The sequence below is a fragment of the Artibeus jamaicensis genome, unplaced genomic scaffold (genome assembly GCF_021234435.1).
Source record: "Artibeus jamaicensis isolate MK-2021 breed Jamaican fruit bat unplaced genomic scaffold, CSHL_Jam_final contig_415, whole genome shotgun sequence".
NCBI classification, from domain to species: Eukaryota; Metazoa; Chordata; class Mammalia; order Chiroptera; family Phyllostomidae; genus Artibeus; species Artibeus jamaicensis.
In genome coordinates, this window is record NW_026521823.1 from 40,716,214 (window position 1) to 40,739,817 (window position 23,604).

A 23,604-nucleotide genomic window follows, 5' to 3' on the forward strand; every position below is an offset into this window, starting at 1 on the left:
TTTATTAGCTTTTTAATATGTAAAATTCCAAAACAAAAATATATTTACCACCCATAAACTTAATACTGTTTATATTTGTTTTTCACAAAATTTTAGCCTTTTGGAAAACTTTACAGAAGTAGATACAGTAAATGACTTTTTACGGCACTTTTTGTCCAAGTAAGCTAATTAATAACCACTTTAACTTTTAATACCAATCACACCCCCAAACTTCCCAGGCTGCTCCTACACCAGTACCATTCTAAACCCAGAAGACGCAAACATCTGTCTATTCATTTTAAATCAGAAGGACTGACCACATACCTCATTTCCAATGAAGAGGTAAGCTACTAAATAATTCTATACAGCTTTGTTTTATTTTTCATGATTAGTCTGTTCCCTGCCTTAAAAACATCTTTTAAATGTTATTTGAGAATTCTTTCAGTTTAGGAATATAGTTCTTATTTAGGTGACACACTGGAAACCCTGACAAGCACCCCAAAAACTCCACGATTAGTGCAAAAAAAGGAAACTATTTTAAGTCATTCCTTCCCAGTATGAGTAAAACTAAAGTTACTAAATGCTAAATTTTATGTAAATATATAATTTCCTACTTTGCTTTCTGAAAGAGAGCAAATACAAAAATAGTTTAATTTTAGGTTTAATGAGGGCACATGTTATTATTAGCATCGTTTTAACTGCAAAACGTTAGCCACGTTCAGGAAAAAATAAACTCATGAGAATACAAGTGCGTATTTCTAAAGGCCACATGAAAGATTCCGACTCTTCTCCCCGTGGGCCCGGCAGGACTGGAAGCTCAGGAAAGCGCCGCTCGGGAACAAAGGCACCGGAGGGCCCGGCGCACCCAGGGCGCCCGCACTCGCCGCCTCCTCCCACGGCCGCTTCACGGGCCCTTCTTCCCCGCCTGGCTCCCCTCTCCTTCCTCTCTGGGCGTGTCCTTCCCCCCTTTCCTGTTAGCCTGCGCTCCCCCTCCAGGGCCGCCCCCCTCGGAGGGGTCGACCACTCTGTAGTCGTCCAGGATGGTCTGCCCGGTCTCCTTGGCGGTCTTCTTCACCATCGCTTTGATGCCGATGTTGTCCAGGTTGTAGGCGGTCACGCCCACGTTGATGGCGGAATTCACTGCGTCATGCGTGGCTTCTCCCGCGGTGTGTCCGTATCTGCGGAGGGAAGGTCAGCACAAGCTCGGTGAAAACGCACATACACATGCCGAGGTCTCTGAAGTCCTGCCGAGTCATGCGATCAGCACGTTATCCCTGAAAGCAAAATCCAAGATCGGGTCCCACCGCCACGAACAACTGGAAACTCAGGAAGAGCCTTCTCTCACCCAGCACTCACCCCGGCTGACTGCTTGCCTGCAAGCCAGCCAGCCACTGCCTCCTCCAGACCTAAGTGATTCCAACAGCCTCATCGCACAGGCCCCGCCCCGTGGCCTCCATCAGCCCTGCCACTGCTCCTGCTCTTCCGGGACCCCCACCTGCCTGCGTGCGGCTCAGCATCCCCTGGAACAAATGCCCATTCAGACCGAGACACTCCGCTTCCTCCACTGACCGGCCTGCGCACCCACAGCAGAGCCGGCAGGGACCACATCTGCTGAATGAGCCCACCACACCCCGCCCCCGGGGGCTGGGGTGGCACCAAGAGGGGGTGCACGGCACCACACACTGCAGCTCCTGCAATGGGGTGACAAGCCTTGTTCCAAACGCCAGGCTCCAAGCCTGTTCTCAGCCACAGGGTCCCCAAGGGAAGGACTGCGGGAACACGGGGTGACAGCCGACGGCAACACTGCACCCTTCTCTCCAAGGCCCACTGGGCTCCCCGGGTGCGTGGCGACCTGCCCCTGGGCATTCTGCACTGACGCCGAATCCGTGCTCTACACAAGCCCTGGGCCTCCGTGCCTGGCCTGGAACGGGCAGTTGGTGACTTCTTCCCACCTCAGGGCTGAAAAGTGACGCCATCGTACTGCACTCCCGAATGGTGACGTCACACAGAACACGCAATTAATGCAGTATACAGAAGCTCCAAGCTTTTAAAAATAAATCCCATTTTCCCATTAAGGACAAACAGACATTTACAACAATTAGCAATAAAAGGCAAAAATCACAGTAATTCTATTAATTTGCTAAAAGTGTTTTCTCCTTAGGAAAAGAGTGCGTGAAAACAAGCTATCAGATCCTCAGTAAAAATAACCCGATGGCCAGTATACACGCCCTGGGTCTCCCACACGCTGCAGGGGTCTCGCTGCCAGGACAGCCAGGTCCCACTTACTTGTGCCTGACAGTCTGCACCGTCTCCGCGGACACGTTCTTGACGATGCACTTGGCGGCGCACTCCAGCCCCTGCCAGACCGTCGAGAACCCTGCAAACACACCGCAGTCATGTGAGGACACCTGGCGCAGGGCCGGCGGGCCTGGGCGGTGAGGCCACCAGCCCCCACGCTACCTTGGACACTGCTGGCCGCCACGACCATGGCCCCATCCAGCGGGGACTTCCCGTCCCGGTCCTTTCGGAGCGCCTCCGGAACCAGCTTGCTCCCGTGCTTCTTCACGTGCGGGGCCAGCTCCTTCCCCACGCAGGAGGCTACGGTGCAAACTCCGTCAACTAGCACAGCCATTGGAAAAACAAAAACAAGCCACTCAACAGTGCGCTCCTCCCTCGACTTCCCGCTCCGAACCAGCACCGTTCTCACGCGCGCCTGTGCCACTGTGCTGCAGGCTGCCCGCTCCGTGCAAGGGCGAGAGCCAGGGCTGCGGTCTGGTTTACGGTGGCCGCAGAGCCCGTGGGCGCTGCTGACCTGCCTTGCGGGTGTGCACTTTTCTATCCGACCGCTGCAATGAAGGACCGGCACACCCACCCCCACGGCTGCCAGCTCAGCACCACCCATCACCCGTGTGTTTTTCCTCCATGCCTCCAGGTATCTCACTGGAATGGTCATGAAGTACTTACATCTGCATAAAAGTAAGCAGATCAAACTCTGATTCAAAAGAAAACTAAAAACCAAAAAGATGATCTGACACAGTCCATGTCAGGAGCTGTCCGCCACTTTCAAACGCTCAGCTTTCGAGCTGTCCAGGGAGGGGCGGGAGGGGCCGGAAGCAGAGTCACTTGTCAGCTCTGCTCCAGTGTCCTTGAGCTTGACCCTCTGCGACCTGGCAGGCAGCAGCCCTTCAAAGCACCTGCCACACCGTGGACGGCAGACACATGTGCAGGGACCTCCCTCCTCAAGGGACGTTCTCCTCTCCAGCGTCACCCCACCGCCTTTCACAGGCCAGCCAGGGCCCCTCGGGGCCTCGCACACACACGGGGTCAGAGACACAGCCACGGCTCCCCACTGGGGGGTGCTGCTGGCCTGCGCAGCCTCCTGGGGGCTGCAGTGAGGCTGCTTTGTCTGATTCTTTACTCTTACAGTCACACCTTGCAAATGGAGCGCTCAGAGTAACCTGAACTAAGAGGCTGCTTTTCATTTACCCGAAAAGCAGCCAAGTCGCTGGAGGTACTTTACCCAGGAACTGGCTGACTTTGGCCGCTCCGCCCGTGGCCTGCTTGGCTATGTGGAGTCCCCGGCTCACGGCGGGGCTCACTTCCACGGGCTTTTCTTCCGGTTGAATCTGCTCCCGCAGTTTGGAGGCGCCTTTCTGGATGGCTTTGCCCGTAAATTCGGCACCTTTGACAAGGCCCCAACTCACCCAGGAAGCACCTGTTAGAAGAAAATGTCGAAGTGCATAACATCACAGGCTGATTTTACCTTTAAACGCTTTCATAACTAACTGATCAGCAGGGGAAACCCAAACTGTTCACACACCCGATTCCAAACACACTGTGAACTTCCCGGCCCACTCTGCACTCACGGTCTCTGCCTGGAACACGTGTGTCTCCTGAGTACCTTCAGCTTTAACACAACAGGGGTCACTCAGGAGAGAGCGGTGTGTCCCTCCCCACCGCTGCTGACTTGCAGGCACCTCCGCTTCGACACCACCACGCTCCGGACACATTCGGGCTTGCGGGGTGTGAAGTGCCTCTGGCTAGACGGGCCCCGCTCCTGCTGCCCTGCGCCGGGCACTGCGCTCCCCCCGGAGTCCTTCAGGGCAGCAGACACGGACGACGCTGACCGGCACCCGGAGTCTCCACCACACGCGCCTGGGCGGAGTGCGTGCCTGCGCGTGTCAGTCTCAGGGCGCGAGGTGGGTGTCCTGCTCCCCTCAACCCTGAACCCCGACCTCTGGCTCTGGCCACGTCTCAGCTGGCAGCAGAAGCCTGCGCGGCAGAAGCACGAGCACCGAGGGGGAGACTGAGCATCTGGGGGACAGGGCGTCCTTGGGGAAGGACAATGAGGGGCCCAGGTGGCGCACCCAGTCCCACAAGGGTGGGGGCTGGCCCCCAGCTTTGCCTGGTTTCTGGCCACAGGAATGAAGAGGAGCCGAAGGAGGAAAAGGAAAGCAGGTGGTGGGCGTCTCCAGTGGGAGGGCCCCCGGGGGGCACGTGGGGAAGAAGCAGGAAGGAGATGGCAGAAGGCCCCCGAGGAGAAAGGCCCCCTAACAGGGAGGCCAGCATCACCAGCCCCTGGGACAGGTTATGATTTTAAAGCTGCGCACGTGAAACACTGAGGTTCGCTCTCCCCAGCTCTGGGGCAGGGCCCTTGCACAAGACTGCAGCCCGCAGCGAGCGGGTGTCCGGGCAGCGCAGACAAGCCTCACGTGACTGCGGATCCGAGAACGTGGGCAACGCCGAGGGCCAGTGGGACCTGTCGGGACGGCGGATGCCCCTCCCCTCCTGGGTCAGCGTGTCCACCTGCAGCCCCTGCACACCCCAGCCGCCCCCAGCCAGGCGAGTGGGTCCAGCCACGAGCCCCCACGACGAAGATGTCTAGTCAAAAAACAACAAGTCACAGACGGAAAAGTTTTAGAAGATGAAAACCAGCTGGACTCAAAGAGGCAAGACCGAGATTCCGTAAGACAAGCAAGAGCGAACCCAGGGGAGCCCAGGGGGGCTGAGCAGCACAGTGGTCACTCTGCCCACTCGTTCACCCTGCACACGCCGTGCACACCCAGACTCGACGGGGTGCATGCTACCCATAGGAGGCTGCCGGCGACTCTGCACGAGGGGCTGAACCAGCCCCATCCACGGTCACCGACCCACTTCCTCCTCCCAGGGTAGCGTCCAGACCCCACGGCAGTGGGACTGTGGGCAGCAGAACTGTGGGCAGCGGCCTCCCTCCCACGCGAGGCCGGGCCTCCCAGCTGAGACTCGCACGTGAAGCCGCCACTGCGCCTCCTCTCGCCTTCTCCATCAGAAAATGAGGGGGCAGCCAGCACTGGGACTGGCCCTCGGACACGCAGCCCAGGGGCAACAGCCTGCAGCTCTGGCACAGGGCACCACACGGGGCCAGGGCCACGCACCTCTTCACAGAGCCTGAGTAGTCAGGTGCCCGCGGTCCGGACCAATCGGGCCCAGCTCCCTGGAGCCCCTCTTCCGCACTCTGCGTCCCTCCCCTGTGACCGCTGCTCGGAGGACCTGGGGAGCCAGTGGTCTCCGCCCAACCCTGACAGCACCGAGGAGACGGTCGCTCTGATGGGAGGTCGGTGGGCCAACGCCACGGACTGCGAAGGGGGTGGGGGGTGGGGTCTGGCCTTTAGGGTGCAGGGGGGCGGAGTCAGCAGCCCCGAGGCCCTTCTGGGATCTCCAGGAGCCCCCCAGGGGGAGTCGGCCCCATGACGCTCCAGCTCCCGGAGGACCAGGCACACAGCCCTGGCGGCTCCCAGGAGGCCGTGCACGTCCCAGCGGGGGACGTTCTCCAGAGACGTCTGAAGACAGAGTCCCTCATGCCACCTGTTCTCTCAGTGTGACCCGACGCGCCTCCCACTGAGGAGTGGGGTCTGTGTCACCTGCCCTCCACCCCAGGCGGGCCTGTCACTTACTGGTAACGAGTGGTACCAGTGTCCCCACCACTGTGCCACAGAGGACAGGCCACCTCTGCCCGTCTGCTGGGCTGGCCCTGTTGGGTCCAGGCCCAGAGCTCCCTCACAGACACCCCCGCGCCGGGGCGGAGGTACCAGGCAGAGAGGCTGCTCCCTGTGGCAGCCCGGGATGCTGAGCCCCCGGACGTGGGTGCCGACGTGTGTCCCGGCCAGTGAGGGCTGGCCCTCCAAAAGCAGACTCGGCCAGCCCCTCGAAGACCTTCGAGTGCCTGGCCGCAGGGCCCCTGAGCATAAAGGTGTCCTGTTCCGTGAACCTGGGGTGGCTGGGCGCATGGCGACAGCCCCTCCCGGGCAGGTGCGGGGGCAGGTGCGGGGGCAGGTGCGGACACAGGCACGGCCGGCACTGCCCGGACACCATTCGGCCCTGCGACGCCCAGGGCCAGGTAGTGAGAGAGAGGTTTTCATCACAGCACCTGTGGAAACCTCTTTCAAGGGTCCATTCTAACCACTGCAATCATATTTTAAAAGCTATCTTTTCTACTTCTCAAGCAGCCCTTGGTCAGTGGGTGGAACATTTTGCTGGCTCCTGGCTCACCAGGTGCTTTTCACTTGCTGTGGCTTGCTGGTTTTTCACGTTGAAGACGCTTCTGCTCCTGACACCTCCACTCCGCTAATGAACTCCCCCCACAGGACGGAAGCCAGCACTGGCCATCCCACAAGCGCGGGCTCCCCAAAGAGGGACCGGGCGGGGCCCGAACCCGAGTGCCCACGCCCCCCAGAACAGCTGGGACGTCCATCACCCAGACAAGGGCAGATGCACGGGGGACGGTGGGTCTGGCCCCGGAGCCCTCACTAACGGCGAACGCTAATCGCGCAGGGGCCGTGGCCCAGCGGCCTGACCCAGGGTCTCCGCATCCTCGCACCACTGCGTGGGCCACGAGGGCCACGCTGCTTCCACGCAGAGGAGGGCACCCCGCACCCCGCTGCTGGGCAGGGGGCGGCCCACAGAGCACCGAGGGGGATCTCAGAGGGACCCGGAAAACTAGCGGTCTCACGCTCGGGGCCCCATGAGAGCGTGGGGACCCCCGACGCCCGCCCCGGCCGACCCCGGGGGCCGTCACTTCAGTTTCCGCCTCCGTGTTGACACGCTGGTCACCGGGAGCCGAGCTGCGCAGTCCTGTCGGGCCCCCAGGGCTCGGCACCGACGGGAAGAACGTGCTGCTGAGGCCAGCGTACCCGTCAGGATGTTCTGCGCCACCTTCTCGCTCCACTCCGGCAGCTGCTTGGCCTTCTCCCCGCCGACGGGCTCGCAGGGCACCAGGTGACTCAGACTGACTTCCTCACTTGCAGCACCTGGGGCCTGAAGGGCAAACACATGCCAAAATGTGAGCCAGTGAAGTGCTAAAGAGAGGAAAAACTGTGAGCCTTGGGCAACAAAACATCACGTAATGGATGGACACATCGCCGGCCACCAGCACACTCATGGCACCGAGTGCCGTGTGCCTCCGTACGGTGCCCTTGGGCGGACAGCGTCCAGTCCCAAGTGCTCCCCCAGGCGAGTGAAGTTCACATGCCCACGGCCTCCCACGCAGCATCCACCACACCGTGTCTGCGCTGGCGTCTCCCTTCCCGGATTGCACCGGGAGCCCCGCGGGCAGCCAGTCACCCCAGGACACCGGGCACCCTGCACGGCCGAGTGTCTCTGCCAAAGGGCTCCATCAAGGAGGAAGGTGCATCCAGTGAACCAGTTTCGACAGAAATCAAGTGGAAGCAAACAGACACGCCCCCTGCCTTTCTGCTTTGGCAGAGGTGGGGGGGGGGCAGGCGGGGACACAGACACACCCGCACCTGCGGACCCCCAGCACGACCAGCGCCCACCTCTCCAGCAGAGCTCACTCTCTCTGGGAACTCGGGGACAGGCCAGCCCAGCCCTGGTCACACAAACTAACTGGGAAGTCAACTGCCCCGTGGAAGGACAGAGCTCCACTTATAAAACACCGAGAGCAAAACCGAGAGAGCCGCTCAGTACAAACCACATACAACGTAACAGACGCGGACCACAGGCCAACCCGCTGGAATGTGCGAGCCCCAAGGAGGACGAGCAGACCCGGAGCTCAACCGGGAAGGGGGGCAGGGCTCACACGGACAGACAGACGTCCCGCTCTGAGAGGAAAGGCGAGGCACCGCTCATGACAAAGTCCACGCAGAGTGAGACGCTGCGGTTCTCAGCCCCCGGAGGGCACAGTGAGTGGCGCTGGCTCCGGGGACCCGCCGCCCCCTCGCTGCTGGCCGGCGCCTGGCATCCCAGCGGCCCACGTCTACGTCTCGTCCGACAAGCGAGTGTCCACGCCAAGCCCCCGGCGTCGCTGACCCAGGTGCTGTGTGTGACGGGAACACGGGGAACTGGGCCACGCGCCTGAGACGAGGGACCAACAACAGAAACCGAGGGACGCCTGCGATGAAGGGCAAGGCGGCTGTGAAAACGGGGGCTCTCTGCTCCCCAACAGGGAAGGACCCTCCCCTCCTCACCCGACAGATCCAGGTAACAGGTGACGCGTGACCTGCTGCGACCGGGGGAGAGGAGAGCAGCCGCTCTGTCCACACGTGGCCACCTCGAGGGGCGGGGGCAGCGGGGTGGACAGGAAAGGGGCCCGACCCACGGGCCTTCTTACGCACTTTCATTTTCAACTTGTGTGAAGACTATTTATTTATTTATTGTTAGACAGAGGGAAGGGGGAGAGAGAGGGAGAGAAGCGTCCACATGTGGCTGCCTCTCACACGCCCCCCACTGGGGACCTGGCCCACAACGCAGGCATGTGCCCTGACTGGGGATCAAACCCACGACCCTGGTTCACAGGTAGGCACTCAATCCACTGGGCCACACCAGCCAGAGAGGACATGTAATTTCACTTTTTAAACCAAGACATTAATTTCTTTAAAAATGAAGTTCTAACTCACGTGGAAACATTTCCGAATATGCTGTGAAGTAGAAATCAAGAAGCAAAATAGCATGTGTCACACGCCGGCACACGTATCGTTATTCTTCACATATGTGCGTGCATTTGCAGCCATGCAGAATGAGCACGTGTATGGCTACGCACTTGAACACGCGTGAGCCCTGCCTGGGCGAACAGCAGGAGCGAACGACAGGGGAGCCAGGAGACGGCTGCTGCGGGGGCGGGGGCGGAGGCAGGCTTCCTCTCCACGGCACAACTTGGGTGTATTTTTGTGCGTTAACTTAAAAGAACTTTTGTAATAAATACGTTTCTTGGAACCATTCTGGACTCCCGATGTCCCCACAAAGCCGGCCCAGGACGTGCGACGCAAGCCACAGGGACACTTCACGAGCAGAAGCAGAGCACTTGCCGATTTTCACTCCCTCCGTGGTGACGGCCGAGCGCCCCCACAGAACAAGGAGCGACCGACCTGCTCTCCCCCGAGACTCACACACACACACACACACACACACACACACACACGGTCTTCCTCTACACGTCTGTCTGCGTCACCGCTCCCGCTCTCCGTGCGGTCGGTCTTTCTCCGCCCGCCGGGACTCATCCCAGCGCCCAGGGCCCTGCGCCGGCCACACGCAGGTGCCAGGCCAGGCCGACGCCAGACAGAGGCGCAGCCAGCTCCGCAGGCAGCCTGCGCCCCTCCGCCCGATGACCGCACTGGACGGAAACTCTCTCCACCCCTCTGTCCGTCCTCCCTCCCCAACCCTCAGTCCCTCCTGATACAGGCGCTGAAGTCGCGCGCCCCCGCTCCGCTCGGGGTCCAGCCCTCAGTGACAGGCACTGGGGCCCGGACTCGCTGTTCACAGCACACCACACGCCCAGAGTCTAACAGACGAAGGAGGAGCAGGCAAACCGCTGCTGGTCAGAGCGGCCTGCGCGGTCCTGGCGACCGCCCGCGGGGAGACGGGGACTGAACGAAAACGCACTTGGAGAACAGGCTGCCCAGCCCCCACTCTCAGTGTGCCCGGGGCTGGGGGGACACCACGAAACAAATGCGTGCACCCAAAGGTAACAGACACATCTTAAAACAGGTGCAAAAGCTCCACCCCCCAAAACATGGAGCCCCTTTTAAAACAGTGACCAGCGCCGGGAGAGGGACGAACGAACGGAGGCTGCTGGTCACGTCCGCCAGTGGCCACTCCACACGAGGCGGGCTCTCTGCTCAGCCAACAGGGTGAGACCCTGGCGGTCACCGACACGGGCGCCTTCAATTACCGCCCCCCCACACTGATCTTCTGCTGCTGCGCTCACCTTTGTACCCTGTTTCCCTGTGGGCCGCACCTCCTTGCCACCTCCGTCCGACGAAGGGCCCCTGCGTCTCCCACCGGGGCCGCTGGCGTCCTTCTGCGGGTCAGCGGGGCCCCTGGCTCGGCCAGGAATCTGGAACTCGGCCTCTCCCTCCGCCCGGTCCCAGTTCGCCTAGGGGGTAGAGGACTGGGCTTAGCTCAGACCCGACTCCCGGGGGGGGGGGGGCTCCCCACGCCTGGTCCCACGCCAGTGTCTGACGGCCTCACTGTCAATGCCACCGCTTCGTCCAATCTCGTCCCCCAGCCTCCAACGTCTGAGTTTCTAAGTTCATAACGCGTGACCAAAACCAAGTCCCAAAAGACACGGAGTAAAGGCTCAGAGTAGTGACGTATGTAAGAATAAATGACTTTAGAGGCAATCGACCCAACTCCAGTCCAGTTTAACTACTCTACACTCCTGGAAAGCTAACTGCTGATTTTTCTGCACTTAGTACTAAAGGTATTCTTTTGGCACACACCTGCTGAGTGAATGCTCAAGGGTGAAAAAGTGAGTTACAGCTGTAACTACCTTCTGTTCACAGCTGGGGTTGGGACAAGGGGCAAAGGAAAAACGACATGCAACCTAGAAACAGACTCAACGGAGAAGTGAGCGTCGGACCTGAGGGTCAGCAAACGTCTCTCCGAAAGCCAGGGAGCGGAGGGGCGGGGACCCAGGTCTGAGCGCTGGGCTCCCTTCCTCTGCCAGTGCCCGGGCAGCCAGCGGACCGAGGCTCACACCCACACGCACCCTCTCTGTGGGCGCCGGACACGCCCTCCTCTGCGGGCTGTGGGCACTTTCCACAGAGACCAAACGCCAGCGTGACTGTGGTCCCCACCATGTCACTCACACACACTGACGCAGCTGCGACCTTCATTGAGCTGCCGCCCAGCTCCCATGACCTCCGATCCCTGAAACCCAGGCACAGGGTCAAAGTGCACTTCACTTCTGAGGAAACGGAACGAGCCCGACACCGAAATCGAAGGGAACTGCAGCCGACCCTTGGACATCACAGGCTGCGGCGGGAGGGTCGCTCACGCGTGGCTGCTCCTTGCCTGACGCTGTAGCTGCACCTCCGGCCCAAGTGGTGGGGCAGGGGGACCCGCACTCGCCTCTGCCCTGGACCACATCCAACCACAGCTGGAGGACAGACTGCCAACCCTGCGAGCCACCAGATGCCTGGCTGGACTCCTGACAGGGACAGGACTCCTGACCCTGAGCACAGAAAGAAGCCACATGGAGAGTGGCAGGAGGGCAGCGACTGAGGACAGGCAGCCCCGGCAGCTGGCTGTGACCGTCACACGGGGGCAGACGCCCTCCAGGCAACACGGAGGGCTGCTGGGGCCCAAGGGCTGCAGACTGACTCACCCGCACCCTCACCCTGAGCTCCAGCACGGAGACAGTGGCTTGAGAAAGACCAGGGATACACAGGGAAGACACACGGACACAAGTGTCCGGCTCCGAAGAGAGGGCTGGAGGGGCAGACCGAGTGCCAGCAGTGCCCCGTTCCTTTGCTGACCCCCACCCCACAGCGGGCACCACACCTGAGTCTCTATGGACCCAGGTAGCACCGCCTGCCCCTCCGCAGCTGCTGCTCAGAAGCGGACCCGCACCGCAGGCTTCCCTAAATCTCTCAAAGGTCCACACACCCAGACAAGCAGCGACGGTGGCCCCCAGCCTCGGTCTGCAGCACGGCCTTCCCCAGGCCCCTCCAGGCCGGGCCGGGCGGCTCCCACCAGGTGGCCCTGGGCTGAGCAGCTGATTTTGCCAATGACCAAGTCCCTGGCCCCTAGAACCAACACACCTACACCTGGTGGCTGGCCTGGCTTCAGGCCACACCAGGGCACCAGCCCATCAGCACCACAAACAACACATCAAGCAGTGGGCGCAGCAGGCACCAGCGGCCAGGTGCGGCGAGGCCTGCTCTGCAGGGTCACCCCCCGCTGTTGTCTCGGCCACTTCTCGAGGCCACTCCTCACGGCCAGGCTCATGCCAGGCAGCCTGAGGGTCCATGTGCCCCACTGACGTGCTAACAGCAACCGGGGCTCAACAGCAGCACCTGACTCAGGGGACGGCAGGCTGCACCACTGGGCCCAAACGAGGGGACAAAGCAACAGGGCCCCCTGCTGCTTGCGGGTGGAAGAGAAGGACAAAACTCCAGAAGGAGAACTGAACAGAATGGGGACAGGCCGCCTCCTGGATGCCGAGGCGAAAACACGGGCTACAGGGATGCTCAGGGGCCTCGGCGACAACGTCACCAGAGGACAGGAAGCGTCGATGAGGAGACAGAGACGGTGGAAAGGACCGTGAGAAGCGGGGAGCACAGGAACGGGAATGGAGGGCCCGTGAGACGGAGTCAGCCGCGGACGAGCTGGCCCCAAGGGGTCAGTGATTCGACACACACGGCGGGGACCGACCGGAACAGCAGAGGGGAAGCAGCACTGGAAAGAATGGGGACAGTCGAGGGGCTCCGGGACAACGTCAAACACAAGAGCAATTTCACCAGACGGGCCGCAGAAGGAGCAGCTGGAGAGGAAGGGAGAGAGGGCAACGTGCCAGAAGAAATAATGACCAAAAACTGCTGAAGGAGACAGGCGTGAGGCCCGGGAAGCACAGAGTCCCACACGAGACGCACCTGAAGCCACCCCACGACACACTGCAATCAAAACACCGAAGGTTACAGACAAACAGAATCTTCAAAGCAGCAAGAGAGAAGTAGTCAGTCACCTACGGAGGTGTCCATAGGACTGTCAGCTGATTTCCCAACAGGAACATTTCAGACCAGGAGCTGCAGGTGGCATGAAATATTCACAGTGACAAAAAGCGGGGACCTCCAGCCAGGATTACTCCACCCAGCAAAGCCACTGTCTAGAATCAAACTAGAGATAAAGAGCTTCCCAGGCAAGAAAGAGCTGAAGGAGCTTTCCTCCATAAACCAGCATTACATGAAATGTTAGAAAGTCTTCTTTAAAAAAATGAGCACGAAAATATCACAAAGAAAAGATTCTCACTGACACATTACAAAAGCAGTGGGTCGACCCACGGGACCGAAGGGATACAGACAAGCACACACAGGAGTCAGAATCAGTTACAAACGAGCACGGAGGGGAGGGGCTGCGTGAGAGGGCATCTCACTGAGGACGCGGCTGAACTCGGTGGCTTCCGCGCACGGGAGAGACTGCTGGACAGGCAGCCCGGTGGATACGAAGCTCACGGCAACCACAAACCAAAAATCGGCAGGAGACACACAGAGTGAAGAAAGCCACACGCACCGCAGACACTTGTCAACATACAGGAGGAAAGACAGCAGGACAGGAACAGAACAGGGAGCTGCAGTCAGAAAGGAGTAAACCAGCAGGAACCACGCATCCACCTGGAACTGCTTTAAACGGAAACGGACTACACGCTCTCATCGGAAGACAAACGGAGAACAAGGGCACGCCTACACGCGGGAATGTTACTGAACCATGAAAACACGAAGCCTCACCGTTTGTGACCTCACAGAGGGACCTAGAGGTAACACGCTAAGTGCAGTCGGTCACCAAAAGACAAACCCTGCACCCCTTCGCTTGCACGTGGAAGCCAAGGAAACAGACACAGACAGTCTGGAGCCCCGGCCAGGGTGGCTCAGCTCCTGCCCCCGTCAGGGCACGGGCCTGGGTGGGAGGAGCAGTCACCGGTCGGGGCGGGCGAGGGACACAGCCCACCCTGTGTTTCTCTCCCTCTCGTCCCCTCTCTCTCTAACAGAGAAAGTATCTTCAAACAACTAACAAACAAGCATTTCCACGTTGAGAAAGGGTTTCAGATGTGCAGAGGGTGACGCCGCGGCCAGCGGGTCTGTCCGGGGGGGCGGAAGCGGGCTGCCACCCCTGCAGATCTGCACCTTCTGTCGGGTCGCCCCCTGTGACTCCGGGCCCGGGGCCAGGCCCTTGGAATCCTCATCGACCAGTGCCTGCCTTGGCCTTGCACTTGGCACATGGCTCCGGGACGGCCCTGCCGTGCATGTGCACTTCCGGTGGGACTGCTCGCATCTGGGGGGGCAGGTGAGACCCCAGCTGACGAGCTCTGCGTCCTGGGCACCAGGCGCAGGCCCACGGCCCAAGGACAGTGAACACGTGTCAGAGAAGCAGATGTACAGCCGACACGGACTCTGAGACCCGGCAACTCTCTGCAAGAGTGTGCAGTGTGCACCTCCTGCCTCCCGTGACCCGGGGGCAGGCCAGGCCGCGTGGTCTGCACGGGGAGCTTGCCTTCACAGACAGCCTCTCCGCCCACCCTGCGAGGACTGGGTCCCCCTGGCGATGAGCTCACGGCAGCACCGGGTCACCCTCCAGCCCTTGCCTGACTCCTGCTCTCATCGGCCCATTGACGGCCGCACCCGCCCCACCCGCTCCAGGTCTCAGGCTGCCCCGCTTCCCGCCGTCTTCTGTCACTGGCCTGCGCGCTCGCAGACACCAGTCTGGAGTTTGCCATTGGCAGTGACAGAGACTGTGAGCGAGAGGGGAACTGCCCGGGGTTCCGTCAAAGCAGGCTTTCCTCCTGAAGGCAGCCCCCACCCGAGTTACCTGGAGCCGGAGGTCGGACATCTGTCTTAGCAGATCCTCGAAGAGCTCTCTGTCGTCCTCGGGCAGTTCCGAAGACAAGACGACGCCCACGAAGCACCCGGCCGCTTGCAGCATTGTGTCGGGAAACATGTAGGCCCCGGCGGTGCACTTGAGGACGGGGGATCTATCAGGAACCAGAGGGTACAACCAGTCACAGACCTGGAAGGGTGGGAAAGAACCAGTGAGCAGGCCCAGGGCTTCACCGAGGATTTAAAATTGCTCTACCGGAAAACGAGCAAGTCCAAGGTTGGAAGGCACCTCGCCAGCCACACAGAATGCTTGGCACCCACAAGTGCCCAACGAAAACCAGCCACTCGCCAGCCTGATCGCTCAGCGAACCACTCGCAACACCTCTGCCAAGAGTGTGCCTGCACCACCGTTCACAGAGCCTTACAACCGGTGGCCTCGGAGAGCCACTGTTAACCGGAAATGAATCTCACCTTGGACAGATGGCGGCAGAAGCAAGTTGAGGCTCTCTCCGCCACGCCACCAGACATCACCCCTTTGTGGAAATGAGTCAAGTCAAACTGGTTTCAAGTGCCCGACAGGTTCTTGGTTCTTGCTGATATAATCTTCCCAGGCCGGCCAAGTCGGTGAGTGTGGTGGTGAAGTGGGAACTCAGCACCGCAATGCTGAGCACTTACTACCCAAGACAAGCGGGCAGGGCGCAGTGCCCCACTGAGCATGTCTACGCACCCGCCAGTGCGGACCCTGACAACGAGGACGCCCACAAGCAGGGCTCCTGGGAGCTCCCTGGGCTCGAATCCCTGCCCGGGGCCCCCCACACATTGCATTCGGGGAGCAGCCCTCTTACAGGAGGTCCTGGGATGCTGTTTCAGCCAGTGGGACTGAGGCTTCCCCTGTCCAATCAGAGATCAACCCTCCTCCTCTGGGACCGCTCAGGACAGTGCTTTTCTGGTCCAATCCAACAGAAAGCATGTGCAGTCCTCATCTGCATGAGAACAAGCCAGTCAAGGATGGGCGGGTGGGAAGGTGGGTCAGTGTGAGTCATCTCCCCTCACCCTCCACCGGGCCCCTGCTGGGTCGCGATGCAGCCCCTGCTGTCTGCAGGGCACAGTGTCCTCCTCCACTGCACCCCAAACAGGAAATGCCTGCTGGCCAACCCCATTCGGCTGACGCTGTCTACGGTGAGGCTAAATCAAAAGGACACCAAGCCACCCTGCTAAGCCCTCCGGAGGTCGCACTGTCAGCAGGCCGCAGGGTGGGACTGGGGCTCTCGCCCCAGAGACGGAAACTCAGAAGAGACTGCGTGTGAATCAGAGCGGCCAGGCGCCTTCACTTCCGTGGAGACACGGTCTGCACATAGATAGCTGCGCTCCTCACCCAGGACACTGCTCTTCCTCACGGTAAACACGTGCTGGAACAGTCTGTTACCGAAATACCGTGTGGTACACCTAAGTTGAAGAGCACCAAAGATTTCACATGAGGAGATGGAAAATTCTAGGACTCTGCCATCCCCTCTGAGCCACAGAATCCGGATGAAGGGGGTGGGAGGGCTCCGATCTTGCCCTTTCCTGGGAAGTGCATAATAAACAGTCTCAAAGCCTTTTTCTTTGATGGGTTTCCGTTTTTCTACTCTCAGAAGTCATGGTCCACCTTTCACCCACGTCGAACTTAGTTACAATAAAACGGATGACCGTGTTTTCCGAAGAATGACCCATAACCGTCTGTGCTGCGTAAAAGGACTTCAAGTGACCTATGACCTACTTAAATTCAAGCAGCTGTGCATTTTAATAGGCATCAGAAATAAATACATCTTTCCCTCACTTTCATAGTTGTTACTGTCTAGAATACAATCAGCAAACTAGACATCTAAATACAAGTACTGAAGCAACAGCAGGTGGGGATTTGACCGAAGTGGCACAGTCACACCTGAATGACTGAAGGTGGAGAGTGTGGGCGCCGCCTTTTCCCTGCACTGTGGCCCCTCCAGCGCTGACCAGACTCTCTGGACGCAGGGGCGCCCCACATCTCCTCACGCGAAGCGGGGGCGGGGCAGCCCTTCCGCAGGGCAGACCACTGTGGACTCACAGGCTCGCCCACCGGGGACCCTCCGCCCCCAGCCTCCCGACGACCGGGCAGGCCTCTCCTGCCCACGCTCAGTACAGAAGGACCCGCATTCAATGGGCTCTGAAAGTGAAACTACAACAAGAGAAGAGTGGGATTTCAAAGCCCCAGCGTTCTAAGTGTGCCTACTTGAAACCAGATTAACTCCTAGTTTCCTGAAGAGGCCAGCAGTGGTGTTTGAAGCTTGGACTTTATCTCTGACTTCCTATACTTGGCCAGTCGTGTTGGTTTCTTAATAACATACAGGTGTTTTCTCAGTCAACACACAGTAACGCCCTCGCTGGAGAACGCTGTAAACACCTGAACACATGCAGGTGAGAGCCCCTGGAGGAGATAATCAATGCCCCGGCTCACGTAACCACGCCCACCGCATTCCTTCCCGCACCTCCCGCAGCCCAAGCCGCAGGCTGCTTCCTACACTCCACTGTTTTCATGCGGCGCAATTGGCTCCTGGCAGCCTCTTCACAACCCCACTCTCCGCCCCGGCCAGGTGGCTTCGTTGGTTGGAGCATTTATTGTCCTGTACCCCAAAAAGGTGGTGGATTCGATCCCCAGTCAGGGCGTGTACAGGAGGCAACCAATTGATGTTTCTCTCTCCCTCCCCCCCCCTTGCTCTCAAATCAATAAACATGTCCTCAGGGAAGGTAAAAAAACAAAGTATCAAACACAAACATGTACATTCAAAGCCCATAGATTTCATGAGTACATTTATACAGAATTTAAAATAATCTTTTTGCAGTTACTGTCTTCGGCACATTAGAAATACTACCAAGCAAGAATGATGTATGTGTTGCACCCAAATTTCCAACCAGGTCGACATTTTCCTTGGCTTACCTGAAGAAACCCAGGAGGACGGTTCAGGACTGTGTCGAGAGAATTATCCAAGAACCTCACGATGCGGAGGTACCCAGGGTAGGAGGGCGCACTAACCTCCCCCGCAGGGTTCACGAAAAAAATCTGTACTCCGTTTGGTATCAGAATCAGCTCGTCTGCATCGAGCCCTAAGGTCTCAAGAGGAGGCGGCTGAGAGTGATTCCTGTAAAAGTCCTCTCCGACGGAGGAGACCTCCCCCGACTCGGTGCCATACGACACGGTGTAGTGGCCTTCCGCGGCCTGGGGTGAGTAGGCGGGCGGCGCCTCGGCGGGCTGGCTCTGGGCCGCTGCGCGCAGGGAAGTGGGGGCGGGCAGCACCCCGGCTCCGGCGACGGAAGTGCTTCCATTCACTGCAGGGGCGTCCACAGGGACTGAGCCACCCGCCCCAAACTTGGCCGCCGATGCGTCTTTCGGTGGGAACTCCGGGTACAACTTCGGCACCTCCTGCAGGTCATTCCGCAGGGACGTGGCAAGGCCCTTCTCGAGAATCTCCAGCCTGGTGCGCACGTTCTGCAGCGTTTCTTTCATTTTCTGCTGCATCTGCCGCGCGGATTCCCACCCGGGCCCCGCGTGCTCAGGGTCGGCGGGGGACACGCTGATCCCTCTGAGCAGGTGGCCTATTCCTTGCTTATAGTGGTTCTTGGCTTCTTCCTTCTGACCTAACTCGTCCGTAGTCAGCCCTTTGTTAACAAAGAAAAAGGCCTTCTCGTAGGCTTCCTTGATGATCTTAATTTCGGCAGGCTCTCCATTTCGCGGCTCCTGCTCCATTTCTGTAAGACAGGTAATCACCTTTCATTATCTTACTTAACTACTGGTTTACCTGCATGACGTTCTCCACCTGCACACGCTGCAGGAGGCCAGCAGCCCCGCTCGCCCTGCTCCGCACCGAGTTCCCCGGGCCCCCCGCTAGGGCTGCCGCCAAAAAGGCGCTCGATGCGCATGAGCTGAGCGGTAAGTGGACATTGCTGAGTCCTAAACACCCTTTAATTTACAAACAGAAGAGAGTAAGGCACAATACAACTACTCAGTAACCTCCCTGTTCCAGTCTCTTAATAAGAAGTAAGTTTCCTACAGCACACCTATAAGGTGGGAACCAAGGGTGTCATTCTAAAATTCATGATATAAACACAGGTCGCGCCCAGCTCCTTAAAAGCGAGTTTGAACCGCACACTGGAGATGAGAGAAATGAGAAAAACACCTGGAGGAAGCCTCAAGCCACCTCACTCCCGCTTAAAGGGGCAGGTGACCGGCGTGCAGTCTGCCCCACAGAAACCACAGCCATTCTCTTCCCGAGAAAAAGGCATCAGCAGCTACTTCGCACAACAACATATGTAGCTGGCATGTGAAAATCAACACGCCATCCCCCCGGGGAGATGGACCTGAAACCACAGCAGCAGGAGGACCTGCAGGTCGGAGGGCCCGACGGGAGAGGCGGCCATGCAGACACGCTGGCCCTGCGCTCCCCCTACTCTCGCAAGTGGAGGACAGCGCAGGCGCACACACTTTGGGAGAGAGGGCGGTTCCTACGAAAGCTCACCGCGCCCACACCCCGCGGCCCAGCAACCCCCGCAGCAGCAGGCAACCGAGAGAAATCAGTGAACACACGCGCCAAAAACAGGCATGGCGACAGTCAGCGGCTTTACCCACAGAAGCCCAAAACGCAGAACAACTCAGATGCCCACCCACAGGAGAAGGGACCAAGAGTGGTGTATTTATTCATACAACGCACTAACCCACAGAAACTAAAAAATAAGTAAGCAAGTCGACCACTGCCACACTCAGGAATCTCTCCAGTTCTCGGAGCAAGAGCAGGGAGATAGAGAAGACCTCACACTGAGACCACATAATGCGTGAAGGACTGTGCAAGTGAGGGTGCAACCCAGGCACCACCAGTGTCCAATGACAAAAATAAACACGGTGCTCAGAGGAGGTGGATACAGGTTTGCCAGGGAAACGAGGAGACTGTGTTGTATGTGGAAACGCTCTTTACCTTGATCAGCGTGGTTACATGTATGAAAGATGCTTAGGCTATAAATCTGAGTGCACCATATACACTTTATGTTATCCCTTAATGTAAGGACAGAGGAGGAGGAGGACCTACAAAAAGGCAACAGACAGACAGACAGGTGGTAACTCACTAGCCAGACCAGAGACAGCTGGGGCCCAGCTGTCAGAGAGGAAATCCGAGAAGGGCCAGGGCACAGCACGTCATGTGACCTGCCAACGGTGCACCAATGGGCAGCATTCGACCCTCCTCCAAAGAGGTGGCCGAAGCAGGGCTGGAAATAAAGGACTGACTAAGAGCTAATTTACAAATGAAGACTCCTGGACCTCTCCCACACCCAGCACCTGGACACTGTTTCTCTCCAGCCCTGAAGAATGATCAAATGTGTTAATTCAAATCAAAAGCAAACTGTCTTTGGACAGGGGACTACCAGGCATGAGATGGGTAAATACCAAAAGCTGGAGGATTGAATGAAAAACTGCACGCCGAGTACGGAGACCCTTAGCCTTCTCTCCCTGGCCTGGTTCTTAAGAGTAGTGGCAGCTGGTGCCTCTCCAGCGAGAACACTGGTGGCCCCCAGGAGGGAAGCCCCGAGGACAGTGACCCGTCTTCTCTCCCCAGGGCAACTCAGGCTCCTGCAAGACGCCATGGTTGCCATGCTCCACCCGAGTCCCTCCCACTAGATTTCGAGTGCTCCGATCTTATCCGTAGGAGAGAGCCAAGGGTCACAAAACAGGTGACCGTCTGGTAGTAAGAAAACACGAGAGCAGTGCCATTTGGTTGATGGTGTGCGGCTCCACCAGTACCAAGGAGAGCAACTCTTCCTGTTCAACAGCAGTGCCAGCTTTCCCTGGGCAACATCAACCACCTGCTCATCAACACAAATCCCCACTACACTCTTACTTTCTTTCCATAGTTAATTATTATATCAAAATCCATCGGCCATTACGCTGTTCTGACCAACTATTACCACTTCTAATAACTCAATCCAGAAGGAATATAATTTGTAGAGTTAAAGTCATAAGAAAATTTTAAAACTAGCTTCAGTCCTGGCTGGTGTGGCTCAGTGGATTGAGTGCTGGCCTGTAAACCAAAGGATCACCAGTTCAATTCCCAGTCAGGGCACATGTGTGGGATGCAGGACAGGACCCCAGAAGGGGACGCACGAGAGGCAACCACACATTGATGTTTCAGTCTTTCTCGTTCCCCTTCCCTCTCTCTAAAAATAAAAATAAATCTTTTTAAAAAGCCTAGCTTCAACTTATACAAGTGTTTGTATTGAAAAGATGTACAGCAGAAAATGAAAAGCTTTCAAGCATAAATAAATTGCATTAAGGTAATTTGGGGGGGCAGGGGGCTAAAAACCAAAGTACAACTTCAAGAAAAAGGAACCAGGTAAAATGTCACGCTGGTTTAAAATTGTTGGCAATGGAATACAACTGCAATGCTACACTCCTTCGGATACAGTGAAGGGTGATGTTCCAATTTTATGCCACATAAATGTCAACACATGGGGAAATGCATCCTTTGCAACTACCTGAAAGTATCATGTAAAATGCTGTAAATCAACCTAAAGACGTGCAAGGGGACAGTTTCACAAAAAATCGGGGGGTTCACACATATTAAAGCACTGCTGTAACACCATTTGCTAATGTACGCTGCAAACGTAAAATGCACAGTCTCTGGCCCCTAGAAGGCACCTTAACTCACTACCTTTCATGAAGTTCTTTGGATGTACTCAGTCAGCACTGTTCGGAGCTTCATTTAACTTTCAAACCCCTGGAAGTTTGTATCTGGTTTAGAAAACGTTTTACGAATACTGAGCAGCTCACCCAGGGGCAGAGCCAGCACAGGGGGAGGACGATCGATGAGTCAGGCTCCATCAGTATTTGACAAGGAAATGAGATGAGCTGTCGAACTGCAAAGATAAGGCTCTTACTCTGACCGCAAGGGAGCAGAACGAGAGACGGCTGGAGGAAGCCTGGGGTGTTCGTGGTAGGAAGGCTTATATTTGGTTTAAATTAAGCCTTCATAGGTAGCACTTGAAGGCAGAAGGCAAGCATATAATGGCCTTAAACCACAAATCAAAACCAGATTCCAGATACCGGTGGTGCATTTAAGTTACTTTTTAAACTATCTAATAAAAGGAGTAAAATGTGTGCTTCAAACAGCTGCGTGTGCCTATGCACGCTTTGAAAGATTCAGGAGGACAGTCAAATTCCGAACTGAACAGCTGGCTACTTAATTCCGTCCCGTGAACACTACAGTAAACCATTCCAAAGGTCGGCATCAGAAGCAGTCTTTAATAATGCAGCTCGTATCTCCCCACAGCGAGCAGAAGTTGCTCTAACGCCCTATCCGGCCCTCATTAAAAATTTAAATTAAAAAAAAAACTGAGCAGGCACTTTCCAAATTAATTTCCTCCCGGGGCTTCCCACCCACTGTGGCCGGTCCCGTAAGCTACACAATTAAGAGGCAAAGCTTGCAGTTTCAAACAGGTTTCATATGAAGTCGCCTGCTGAGGTCTGTTATTAGAAAAGTAGACTGTTACCTCTTTGTTATTGGGGACACGCTTCCATTACTTTTTGGTACTGTTTTTGGAAATTTCAAAGAAAAACTGCTGCTGCTTACGTATTTAAGGCCATTATTTCAGAGGCGGCAACGATCTTCTAAGCAAATTCTTTCCATTACAACACCAGCAAGCCACCCGGACCGGTCCTCCCGGGACGGAGCGAAGCAATCCGCGACAACTGGGGCGGGGCCAGCGGGGCCAGCGAGCCGCAGCGCGGACACCGCGCGTCCCCCGCCCCGCGCATTCCAAGAAAAACACGTTCCAGAAGCAGAAATCAGGTCGGAGGCCAGTCCCCCGCGGCACTCGCCCATAACGAACTGGAACAAACGTGCTCGAAAGAGTGAGGCCGCGCGCCCTCCACTCCCAGCGCCGTGGCTGCATTCGGCCGGCCGTTTCGTAAACAGAAGACTCGGACCTTCCCGAAGCTTCAAGCACGGTGGGAGGGTGAAGATCCCCGCGATTTTCGAAGCAAACAGCGGGGTCACGGCAGCAAGAAGGGGCTGCAGACGCCCGCGGAGGCCGCGACCCCAGGACCCGAGGGGGGAGGGGCCGTGTCTCCATCCTAACAGTAAATGGGGGGAGGAGGGTGTGGAGCGCGGCGGTTCGCAACTAGGAGGTGGGGGATAACCAAGAATTCCATACTATTCACTTTCGAAAGTACCCCCCTTGACTGGAGTTCACTTCCAAGTTTTGGTTAAAGGCCCCCGGGCCTTCCCTACTCGCGTCCCGCGTCCGCCAGGCCGCAGAGCACGGGTCGCCACCGCCACCCACCAGCCCGCCCGCGCGCGCGGGGGCCCCCACAGGGGCGAAGGCCCCCCTGCCGCCCGCCGGCCCACCTGTGCCCGTCAGACTTCGGGCGCTTCCGCACCGCCCGCAAAGCTCCCCGCCGGGTCGCCGCGGCCCAAAGGCCGGCTTCCACGAGTGCGGCGCGACGGCGCAGCGCCCCCCTCAGCACCAGCCGAGGTCCTCAGCGCGCCCGGTCTCACAGAGCGTTCTCAGCCACGAGCTCCAGAGCGCGCACGTCGCGCGGCCGCCCCGCCCCGCCCCGCCCCGCCCGTGGCCCTGGCTCCGCGTCGGGGGTGCGCACACGTGACGCCCACGGCCTGATCACTGCCGCCCTAGCCCGAGATGTACACTGCGACCCTGTAAATGGTGTTTGGGGAGACGTCAGTCCCGGGGTCACCGTAAACCCCTGGTGGTTGAAAAGGACAGAGGGCGAAGATCCAAAGAGAAGCAAGAGAAGAAAGGGGCT

At 58.0% G+C, this 23,604-nt stretch overlaps 1 protein-coding gene across 1 annotated transcript; it reads right to left on the reverse strand.

Moving 5' to 3' along the window:
* Positions 1-54: 54 nt before the first annotated feature.
* On the reverse strand, positions 55-23,357 carry SPART (spartin). The gene is made up of 9 exons (XM_037138747.2): positions 23,189-23,357; positions 17,737-18,545; positions 14,776-14,973; positions 10,178-10,345; positions 7,149-7,272; positions 3,500-3,694; positions 2,440-2,598; positions 2,266-2,356; positions 55-1,157 (listed from the first exon to the last, which is right to left on the reverse strand). The coding sequence occupies exons 2-9, from the start codon at positions 18,541-18,543 to the stop codon at positions 884-886; spliced, it is 2,016 nt and encodes a 671-aa protein (XP_036994642.2). The 5' UTR covers positions 18,544-18,545; positions 23,189-23,357; the 3' UTR covers positions 55-883.
* Positions 23,358-23,604: the final 247 nt, after the last annotated feature.

Bases quoted from the DNA above. Each gene is read 5' to 3' on its own strand.
- SPART (XM_037138747.2), bottom strand. From the start codon at position 18,543: ATGGAGCAGGAGCCGCGAAATGGAGAGCCTGCCGAAATTAAGATCATC. The intron at 10,346-14,775 runs GTAACTCGGGTG...TCTACCCCCTAG, and splicing joins TGTCCGACCTCCGGCTCCAG to GCGAACTGGGACCGGGCGGA. The intron at 7,273-10,177 runs GTGAGCGCAGCA...TTTGCCCTTCAG, and splicing joins CAGGGAAACAGGGTACAAAG to GCCCCAGGTGCTGCAAGTGA.